This window comes from Pelecanus crispus, chromosome 6 (genome assembly GCF_030463565.1).
Source record: "Pelecanus crispus isolate bPelCri1 chromosome 6, bPelCri1.pri, whole genome shotgun sequence".
Lineage (NCBI taxonomy): Eukaryota > Metazoa > Chordata > Aves > Pelecaniformes > Pelecanidae > Pelecanus > Pelecanus crispus.
Window position 1 is genome coordinate 9,206,648 of NC_134648.1, and position 12,016 is coordinate 9,218,663.

A 12,016-nucleotide genomic window follows, 5' to 3' on the forward strand; every position below is an offset into this window, starting at 1 on the left:
AAAGCCCTGATCAGCTGCCTAAGATATATTATATTACCACCCACCAATTTATCCATCATCCTTTGAAAACATATTCATGCCTTTTGTAGTCAAAGCTCCTTCAGGAAATGGCATTAAGACGTAATGCTGAAAAATTATACACCTCTGGTAAAACCTACAGAACTACATACATGCTGTTTTTTAGAAAGTATTTTAAGCATTTGAGAGCTTTTCCGTTCAATCTGTATTCTTCAACAAAAGGCAACTTTTTACTATAAGGACATAAGAACTGTATGATATAAGAAACAGTATGGTATACTTCTGTGATTGATCATAAAATAAAACTGATTGCATTGGTAAAACTAACTTAATAATAAAATGACTGAAGGAAACATTATATCTTAACACTCCATTTTCAGTACCATACCTTATTAAGTTTTGCCTATAAATTATGAAAGGCTGTTACGTGCCCAAGCTTAAAAACAAAGAGAAACTAATAAAATTGATGGGTTTTTTCTTGCATCTATTTCCTTCACTTCACTGTGTTTAGTGGCTATATTTTTTTTATAATTCAGCACTCTAATGCCAGCTATTTTGAAGTTGCATACAGTGTATGTGTTTGAGAATGGAACATACAAATTTGAGTATATGGTTATATTTATTACAGAGGAAATCTTAACTTAAACACTGTTATGCTTTTTGTAAGAAACAGCAAGCAAGGGGTTTGAATATTTCCTTGAACGTGTAGCCAAAATTGAACAGGCTTGCATCCACTCCACGTTAGGCTGGGTACCAAACTGACATCTGGAAGCCATAAAAATAGAGTAACTATATAACACCTGAGTTTTTTACACCCATTCTCCTTGTTAGTGACAAGATATGGTTCCAGTTTAAAAAAAAAAAAAAAAATCTGTATCTGTGGTGGCTACATTTCTATATTTCTCACTGTTCTACTTCAGATTTGGCACTAAAATTCTAGAACTGCCTAAACTGCTTATATAAGAATTTCTTTGCCTTTTTTCCTGAGTAGTTATTTTATCTACACCTTGGGGGGAACTGATTCTCACAAGTTTTAGTGAGAAAAAATTGGATTATATTTGCCAGTTATGAGCTCATCTTGACAATAAAGAGTGCTCTCTGTTAAGTTGCTTTTACTGTGGAGCCTGTGCAAAGCTTGGCTGAAGAGGAAGACTTACTGGTCATCGTACGTGCTGGGAAACAGAAACCAGCATCCCCTGAAGCCCAATTTCCCTGTGGGATCCTGGCCAATGTTTCCTCAATGACCATTGCTTTGGGAACCTGGAAGCCTGACGTGGAAGAGTGGGAGGTCCAGAACTGCTTTCTAGAGCTGCATCTGTTCGTCTCCTCTGGAAAAGTTGAACAGTTTGTGTGCTTATTGCATTTTTATGGAATATCTGTTTTCAAGCTGCAGTTTTATTACAGGATACTTCTGGACTCTGTTGAGGTTGCCTTTTGGTGGTTCACTTACAAGAAGAGAGGATAAAGAGCACATCCTTCAAAAGTTACTTTGACATAGTCTATGAGCCTGCTGCTTATGGTGGGGATGCTTTTCTTACCTCTGCTATAGAGGATAGCTGCCTTAGAAGGAAATGAATTCCCCAAAATTCTGCCCCCAATCAAGTCCTTTGAGGCTTACCATACTAAGGCATGAAGTGGTATTTAGCTTGTACATCTGGTGTCATTGTACTTCCAGGTCTGAAAATGAACAATGTGCAAACAGTTTGCTCTCTGGAGAACTACACAGAAGATTCCCTTGAGTACTAAAGCCCTTCATGTGCCCATGTATCAGATAGACAGCTTCACTGCGTTTGTTGGACATATCCTGAAGTCAAGTCAGTCAGGAGAAACCATGCTAGTGGTCTAGGAAACCAGTGAAGGTCACTTGGTGAGGAAGCTGGGAGGTGCATGTAGAGAAGAGTAATGGTTTATTAAAAAACAATAGGAACAAGATTAAAAAAAACCTGCAGGAACAAGTTTTTAAAAATTCCTACCAAGCTGAAAAGATCTCTAAAACAACCGTGAAAGTATATTTTAAATATGGCATTGTGCTTAAGTATGTCGTTTGGAAGAGACTGAAAAAATTCCACCTCCAACAAGCTGGTTATACTGAGCAGACCTGAAGAACAGAAAGTGCACACTTAACTCTTTTCCTACTGAAAAGATGAATGCAGAAGGAATCGAGCAAAATGTACTTTTGTTATTTCAAGGGTTATTTAAAAAACAACAATAAACAACCCACTGAGCTTCAGTGTTATTTCACTGTGTATGCAAACAACCTCTTGAAAGAAAGCATAGCTGTCTACATGGAATTTTTTATTCCAGCAAAGTACGTTCAACCATGATGCTTACATTTTTCCCTCATATCTATGACTCTAAAACATTGTTTTCTCAAAAGGAAGAATGCAAACCCAGAAGAAATGATCAGGGTGCTGGCCAGGGCTTTCCAAGCTTCCATTTTCAAAGAGTGTTATTCTAACTCCTTCCTGTCTCTTTGCTGTCTGGTATTGTGAAGGAAGCTGTGTATGAATGCAAGAGGTATTTTTTTCTGTCATCTGACATTTTTAGATGCTACATAAAGAAATTAAACGCATAGCAACTTGAAAGGCAAAAATATAAATGGAAGCAGGGCTACATTCCTATTATCCTTTTTTTCCCAACTGTATTTTCAAAATACATGAGCTTGTTACAGTGATTCAGCTGCTGCATGCTGTTAAATGTTATCACTTAATACACAGAAATCCAATTACAGTTACAGCACCAGTGAACTTTCCTACCACCTTGTATCTCTCTTTCTGAAGTAAAGGTAGCCTTGTGGCTCTAAGACTAGGGCTTAAGCTAACCCTGGCAACTGTCTCAGCATTTGGACGTTCCTTTGAAAAATCTGATTTCTTTATTATATAGCTCTTGCTCATCTGTTTACTTTTCTTGTTTGCATGTTGGGTAAATGCAGTATCTATTTTACATTTTTCTGTTAAAATGCAAATATTTTAATTATATTGTAATATTTTCTGCATTACAAAACTGTGTTATAAATTTGACAGAGAAGTTGTATGGGTGTGAAAGAGGGTGCTGGCAAAAAATAATCACTTCTGTTTAAAAAGAATTAAATCCTTTTAAGCAGTACCCATGCTGGGAACTCTCTAAAGTGTAAAGCTTAGTCTGTCAAAAGTTCAGACCAATCTAATAAAAAGATTTTCCAGAATCAGAGGAAATAAATGTTTGGCTTATATTTCAGGTTTCCTGTCTACCAATCTTTAGCTGTTTATTAGGATATTTTCTTTCATGATCTTAGTTATGAAGTTACGTTTCTTTTAAACACAGATCTTACTTAGCCTGTTAAATGTATCGTAAGAGTAATAGCTTAAAAAACCCAAATGTTTAGGCATCAGTGTTCACAAATAACTATTTTACAAACCTAGTTGGTAACTTTGTAGAATTGATTTGTTGAGTTAGTGAACTATTGCTTACAGTTCTCATCTCCAAAGGTCTCTTTATGAATAATGTTGTTATTAAATCTGGTTAGGCCAGTGCATCATACACTGCAGCATAGTTTACAGAATTTTGGACAAGGGCACACTCATTTTTATTTAGTTTCTTCACATTACTTTTTTTACTATGTCATTCTCTTTTTTTGTTGTATGTATCTTTTGCATACTTAAGCATCATGAACTGATTCAGAAAAAGATGAAATAAAAAAAAAATCATCTATTCTTCTCATACGCATTCCTGGGTTTCAATGTTGTGAAATGGAGCCATAGTGCAAGGAAGTTGTAGCAAAGAGTTCTGTGACTTGACTATAGGGTTTACTTCTGTGTATGTGAACTAGAGAATATATTCTCATGGGTTTAAAAAAATACCCCTTAGAGTACTTTCAATTAACCTTTTTTATTTCATAAAACAGAGAAATATTACTTCCCTTTTCTCTTCACACAGTTCTGTGTTATCCTGGGTTGACATCCATTTGGTCCTTTTGAATGTCAAAGAAAATTTTCCGTAGAACAGCCTTACCTGGAGATGGAAATAAATTGTTGTACAAGGGCCACTGAAAGGAGAAAAATTCTGTATCCAGTCATTTGTGTTCTTTAACAATAGACCTTGTCTTCACAAGTGTTTACAATCAAAATAGAATCCTCCCCCCTTTTGGGAGTAGGGCCCTTTAAACTGACATTTATATAATACATTATTGAAAAGAAAATATTTACCCTTCCTGACTTACCATCTGGTGTCCTTTAAATACTAAAAATTAACATAATGAAAAAGAGCCTTAAATTCATGTGAGTCTAAACTATTTAAATATTGTTGCAATTGGAGATCAACAGTGAATCGTACTCCCTTTAATTTTTTTTATTTCACGTTTCTTTAGTCATACCTGTGATGATATTGCATTGCAAAATAGTTGCATAAAACCCTGTGAACAACATATTTATTGATACATAAATAGGTAATGTTTTAAACTCTTACATACTGTTAATTATACAGTTACTGAAACCCATAAGGATCAAAGGTTTTTGTATAAGAGGGATTTCACATACAGCTTGGATTATGTTGCTAAATAATAGCACAGTAGTACTTCTTTAGCATTGTAAAATAGCTTAGAGAGGAGTATGATGCCTATAGTTGGTGTAATGCATTGGTAATTAAGAGGGTGTGAGGTTAAGCTTCATTAACTGCTGTGGGATTGTATCTTGGATTTTATTATCCCCTAGAGAACATAAGAAGTGAGAGAGGTCAAACTGTTAGAATCTGATTTTGCTGCATGCATCTGCCAAAACAAGGCAAGCAAAGTAATGTGGCAGCAAACACAGAGGACCTGGATTGCTGGCAGATACAGATTGTACGTCATTTTATTACAAAGATAAAAGGTTCGTTAATGAAATAAATTATTTCATGTTTGCAATAAAACCTTCATAAGCTTGGTTTGTAAGAAACAAAACTATTTTAATTGCATTGTCAGTTAATATTAGTGCTTTAGAAAAACTTCTCTTTTTTTTTCCAAAATTTATTTTTTATTTTAAAACGTAGCAACAAACTTCCTTCTCTCTTTTCCCCTTCCTAGTGTATCTCACTCTGGACACAGACAAATGCCCCAACCAAACTACGTTTAATAACTTTAGCACTTGTCTGCCTTTTTGTGTACTCATGGTGCATAGCGAAGAGTTGTATTTTAGTTGACCCCAAGAAATGCTGTATATTTTCTTTTTTTTATTTTAACTAATGCACTGCTACATGCTTTGAGTTTTTTACATACCTTATGAGAGATTTGTCTTTTTCTAGCCTGGGAGAATGTAACAGTTCTCAGGAGCTGACACACTGATGCCACAAAATTGTCAGTCCCAAACCTTTTCAAAGCTGTATGATGTGGGAGCTGAGATAGTTTTAAGGAAAGTATATTACACAGAGATATTATGGGCTGATAAATCAACTGTCCTTTTCTTAGTCTTTTGTTTACATAACAAACATTTTTATTTCCAAATTCTGGATGGAATTTTGGAAGTAAATTTTAAACATTTTAATAATCTTGTATTCTTCTGAATTCTGATTTTGCTTCTAAGAATAGAAATTTATTTAATCTTAAATAGGCTCACAATCCCAAATACTTTTTAAAATTCTGATCATTTCAGCAGAATTTAAGTACTTTTTATATATGATAGAGAAGTACAGTTCTCGAACATAAATAATGATTTCATGAGACTGCTGGAAACCAGTGTCTTTGTTTCTCAGTTTGTAATGAGTCTAGGAGAAAGGGAGTTGTGCTAAAGCCCTGCTCTTGAATCTCCCCCACACAGATATTTTGAGGAGAAGCCCAGGCTTAGCCATCTTTAGATGTCACTCATAGAAACCATGCCCTCCGTTCCTCCCCATATGTGTTCTGCTGTGTAGTTTTCAGTTCAATTTTTGTATAGCTGTGCCAGAAGAAGCCTGTGTTCTGTGGCTGGTTTGGCTGCTGGTCTGCTTCATCCTTTCCGTAACTTTTTTATTTCTCATTCTGTTTTTAAGAACAGTCTGAGAACTGATGAATGCTTGTAATTCTTGGACAGTAATGAAACCTTTCATGACACTGAAGAGTGGCGAAGTATATATCCAACCAGCCAGACTTCATCTTTGAGAATATACCTATGTTATGGCAACTGGAGACTTTTTCTCTCGTAGGTGCTCTGTTTCACTCAGGCATGGTCAGGTTTGGAAAGAGCTATTTCCTTGAAACAAAGAATAGCATTTAATTTGCAGTGTCAGAAGAGGGGAAAGCCTTTTATTCTAGTTCTAGTTATCATGAAGATAAAAAGAGGATATGAAGATAAAAAGAAATGTTTGGATCATTTCAATTTCAGTATTTTCAATATCGCCCATAAAGCACGTTTATATAACTGTGTTCTGTGTCTGTAATTCTCCCCAGTCCCAAGCCTACTAAGCAGTTTTAAGCCCTCTCCCTCTCCAAATGCGCTTATACAAAGATCAAGTTAAAAGGCTTTTGAAAATTATGGATTGGGATATATGAATCAGTATATCCTAAGGAAAAACAACATTAATGATCACCTATGTATTCTTTTTAGTCCTCTACCAGGCTAATGAACGCATGCATATTGGCTTCTAGTCAACGTAGACATACCTTCAAACAGCAACTGCATGTTTTACCTCTCTTTCATACAGTTTAGTCTAAATGGGAAGGAAACAAGGGTAAGCAGAAGCTGGGGTAATAGTGATAAAGTTAGGATGCAAATCTGGAGGTAAACAATCTTTATTAGTTCTGTTCATTAATCGTTATCTAAAATGTGTTCAAATTACAGATAGACCATGAATAGGATTGGAATTTTTTTTCCTATCTGTGCTTAAGTACAACATCTTGGAATGTATTTAACCAAGTTAATATACCAGATGGAGCTCAAGCAATTGGTCTTCAAAACACCAGCCAGCTCCAAAGGGAGACTACCTTTTCTGAATTGCAGCTGAATTTATGTACAAAGCCTACTAAGAGGCCATAAAGTTCACAACCACCACATGCAAGAATATGATTCAGGATATGTTTGCTTTAGAGCAAAATGTTTGTTGGGATAGAAAATTGTATGGCTGTGAGACCTAGTAGCCCCAGAAATGCCTTAAGTCTCAGTGCATCATGTGAACATGTTTCTTGCATAGGGACAAGAACATGGTACATCTAAGAAACATATTCTTCAGCTAAGCACAGTAGTTATTAGGTAAATGCATTTTGAAAAACACAGGAAATAAGAGTTGCTCTTGGTATGAGAGAGTTCTGCAAGTGCTCCTGGTTCCTTCTGTGGGGCAGTAAAGGGCAAGACAGCATACTTACCCTCAGTAAGTTTGCAGATGACACCAAGTTGGGCGGGAGTGTTGATCTGCTCAAGGGTAGGATGGCCCTGCAGGATGGACCTGGACAGGCTAGACCGATGGGCCGAGGCCAACTGTATGAGGTTCAACAAGGCCAAGTGCCGGGTCCTGCACTTCGGTCACAACAACCCCATGCAACACTACAGGCTTGGGGAAGAGTGGCTGGAAAGCTGCCTGGCAGAAAAGGACCTAGGGGTGTTGGTAGACAGCCGGTTGAACACGGGCCAGCAGTGTGCCCAGGTGGCCAAGAAGGCCAACAGCATCCTGGCTTGTATCAGGAATAGTGTGGCCAGCAGGAGCAAGGAGGTGATTGTCCCCCTGTAGTCGGCACTGGTGAGGCCGCACCTTGAATACTGTGTCCAGTTTTGGGCCCCTCACTACAAGGAAGACCTTGAGGTGCTGGAGCATGTCCAGAGAAGGGCAACGAAGCTGGTGAAGGGTCTGGAGCACAGGCCTTATGAGGAGCGGCTGAGGGAACTGGGGTTGTTCAGCCTAGAGAAGAGGAGGCTGAGGGGAGACCTTATCGCTCTCTACAGCTGCCTGAAAGGAGGGTGTAGTGAGGTGGGTGTTGGTCTCCTCTCCCATGTAGTTAGCGATAGGACGAGAGGAAATGGGCTCAAGCTGCGCCAGGGGAGGTTTAGGCTGGATATTAGGAAACATTTCTTCACAGAAAGAGTAGTCAAGCATTGGACCAGGCTGCCCAGAGAGGTGGTGGAGTCACCATCCCTGGAAGTGTTCAAAAAACGGGTAGACGTGGCATTTCAGGACATGGTTTAGTCTAGTCTCCCCTTGATTGGTTTAGTGTGGACTTGGTAGTGTAGGTTAATGGTTGGACTGGATGATCTTAAAGGTCTTTTCCAACCTAAACGATTCTATGATTCTATAAACCAGGCCTAAGCTGATGCATACGCTAACTGCCATGGTGGCGAGTCACAGGTTTTCTCATGTTGCTTTGCATGAATTTAGTCATGTGTAAACAATTATTTTATAATGTTAGTAGTTTTCTATTATGTCAGAATAAAATCTCTGTATTATGTCAGAAGTTAAAAGTAAACTATATTGGCAAAAAAGACTATTTCAGGTGGATACTTAGATAGGTTTTCATCTCTGGCAGCCAAAATCTTTATCAGCTTAAGGTGAAACCATTTTTCCTTGATCTCTTAATCTGCTTCATTCTTAGCAACAGTTAAGGCATACCACAGTGCCTAATTGTGTTACACTGATAGTGTGTCTGGATGATTGTTTTGGACTGAGCTTCTCGGATGTCAACAGCTGGTATTTGTAATGTCTCCCTTCCATATAGTGCAATGTAAGAAGGTTTTGTTCTGTTTGATGGTAAGGCAGGAAATTTCTTCTGTGTTACATGAGGGTGTTGAAGTAGCTTGTACGTTATCACTAGTACTTGGAGAACCTCTCACCCCTTATTGTCTTGATCTCTGTTCTATTTTAGTGTAAAATACAGCCTCTGTGTAAAACATACATTATGTGTGATTATATAAAAGCAAATGTATATAGGTAAATGTCCCTGTCTCAAGTGTGTCTTTGCCAATTATTATGTAATAACAATGAACCAGTAGTACAAGTGACAGGCATTTGCAGCGATTCTAGAGGAGGAAGAAGATATTAAATAGCTTTAAGAAAATATTGGTGCTGTTTTTCTCTTTATTTAAGTAAAGGTGAATGGTAAAATATGCCATTTCCTGGATTTTGGCCTTGCAGATGATGTGATAGCTGCCCAGTGATAATACAGCAGGATGAGGTAGCAACCTGTTATATCAATGGTGAGATCTGAAACAGGGGCACGCTCAGGGCGTTTGATGAAATGCTTAGGCAGGGTTTCATAATCTCTTCCAAACTGTAGCTGGCATTTGTTTTCAGAAAAACAGAGGTTACCTACCACTAGAAAGAGTTACAGTAGTACCTGGGGACCAGTTGATCTTGGTGAATGAAAGGAAGAGATATCTGGAAATGTTGTTTTGCCCTGCGGGACTATTCCTTTACAGAACACACCTTTTAATTGAAGGCTGATTTTATTTATTTTTTAAATTACTGTAATTGAGCAATATTTTGAGATGATCACGTATCAGTAGCTCTTCACTGAAAAAGAAGGACCTTTTTACCTTAGCCAGCTTAAATCTATGAATAGCTGTATTAGGAAATTAAATCTGCATAATAGTTTAACTGTTCAGTAATTTGTTTTCAAAATAGCTCCTTAATTGGAAAATAAGATTAATTAAGTCTTTATTGTGGATATCTGAGTTATAAAATTAGAAATTCAAAATAACATCTTTCTTCTTTTTTAGAAAAATCCTTTATATAATGCTCTTAGAAGTAAATGCAAATAATTTGTATCAGCATATATGTGAAATGCGTTGGCATGCTTGTCAGCTCATATTTGTATTTATACTTTCTCAGAACCTTTCAGTACAGCGTTCTGTGTTCATTTTCTCCTATCTGTCAGAAATCTTTGTCTTTGGTTTCAAAGTTTCCCTGCTTTCTTTCTGGGTAGATATAAGGAAACTTTGACAAAAGTGAATTTCTTTTTTTACTGAAACATTTGTTATAAATCTGCAAATTTAATGAAAGTTGTAAATACTAACTTAAAATTATAATCTTCGTGTGGCTTTTCTACCCATAAAGCTTAATTTTTACAATCATGTTAACATGAGTTTATTGTATACAAGTATATCTTTTAAACAAGCTGTAAGGAATCTAAAAATTTAACTCTGTACATAACCATTCTCATGATGAGCCTTTACCAGGCTTTTGCAGTTCATTTGCAAAATGGAAGTAAATAAAATAAAATTATTTGCTCAAAGGTGTGGCTTGCATCTTCTGCTTAGCTGCTGAAACACATAGGTACAGTTGTTCTATTTCTGCAACTTTATTGAAGTAACTACAAAAAAGTTTTCATAGCTTCCATTACCTTTTATCTCGGAGGGTGTACTGACCAACCACTGAAAGAGAGACAGAAACAACTGTCCTGAAATTAGAAACATTTGTTCTCAATTTTGTCGATAATTGTAGATATTGTTAATTTACAGTAAAGGAACAAAAATAACGCATGTTTTTCATAAGATGACATATTGAACTATATACAGGTTTTCTCTCCTGTGTTCTTTAATACTGAATTATCGTAATACTAAACCCAAAATGGATTCATTTAAACTTTCATTGTCTTCTTTCTATGTGTGTCTGTTTGTACCATGTCTGCCTACATAAAGCTGTGAATGTCATTTAGATGTTTGTGGTCAGATCAGTGTTTCATGTGTATCCCATGCTTCAATAGAGATTCTTCTTCTTAAGTTTTAAAATTTGGGCTTTTAATGTCTTCACACCTAATACCTTGTAACAGAGATACTGGCTAGCTCTGTATCTTTAACCCTTGAGACCAGATCTCAGTTCTCTCTCAAGAGTCTTTGCTTAATGAACACTTTGTTTTCAAATAAGTCTTGATCTATTTTAAGCAGATAAAAAGTTCCTGTGCCCTCCAGCTTATGCAGATGGGTGATAAAGTTGGGTCAGAAAACTTGGTTGCGCTTGATTCCTCTAGTAGGTGTAGAAGCCCAATGCATAAATTCCAAATGCTGTGCTTGATATCCACTCGGTGCTGTTTACTTTTTCAGCAATGCAACAAAGGTAGAAAGCAGAAAGCTTGTAATAAAACTTTGTTCCTAATCTAGGTCTAAGTCAAAGCTGCAGTTCTGTCCTCATAGAACAGTTAAACCCACCTGTCTGCGATGCTTTTTTTTTTTTTTTTTTTAAAGCCAGAAATGTTTGCGTTAGAAACTTAACAAAAATTCCAGGATTAAATATTTGCCCCTTCCTTTTACTCCCTTGTTTGTGTTTATGAGGTATCTGTCATTAGTAGGTATCATGCCTAATGGTTAGCAGAAGAGAAAATTCAAACCATCCTGTTACAGTTGTTTTCCACCTGTGTCTGTAGGCTGTTGTGGTCTGTTGAATACTTTTGAAAGATTTACAGAAGCTAACAGAGAAAAGTGGTCTTATAAAATAGGCTTAAATTCACTATGCAGGGAACTTACCTATTCTCAGAACAGTTTAGGAGATCAACCTTTAAAGAAAAAGAATATGGATGCTGCTCAAGATGTGTTGTTTGTGTAGAGTATACAATGTGATATTTCTGTTCTGCATTCTCTTACATTTGTATAATTCATTTTTCCCATAATAATTACATGGGGTTTTTTCATACTCAGTATTAGTAGGAGCCAGTCTCTCAGAACAGTTACTTTAATCAAGTTTTGTTACAGATTTTACAACTGTCCATTATATTAAGATAACTGTATTGGCTAACTTGGGGGGGAGGGGGTGTAAAAATCTAAAAATCTGAACTGCCATTTCTACTGTAGATAGCTGACATTCTTTGACTCTCCACCTGTAGGAACTTCCAGCCCCTTTGCTTGATGATACCTACAGAAAGGAACTGGGAGAAGAAGCAACAGCTGTTAAGTCTGAAGATTGTCAGGATTCTATGAAAATAGCCTGGCGCTACCAAAACTTACCAAAAATGGAGGTAATCAGTATTTCATACTTTTTTTTCTCTTGCAGTCAGAAGGAATTTGTAGAGCTAATGCTTTTTAGTAGAATCTAGACAACTAGAACTGCTAACAGATAGTGTTACAGGATTGCCTCCTGAGGGTAAATTATGATA

General features: G+C 36.7%; 1 protein-coding gene across 1 annotated transcript in view; it reads left to right on the plus strand.

Moving 5' to 3' along the window:
• ELP4 (elongator acetyltransferase complex subunit 4) overlaps positions 1-12,016 on the plus strand; it is a 157,131-nt gene that overhangs the window by 20,596 nt on the left and 124,519 nt on the right. Inside the window, exon 4 of the mRNA XM_075712906.1 lies at positions 11,747-11,878. Coding sequence (XP_075569021.1) covers positions 11,747-11,878 — 132 coding nt within the window. The remainder of the gene's footprint in view (positions 1-11,746; positions 11,879-12,016) is intronic.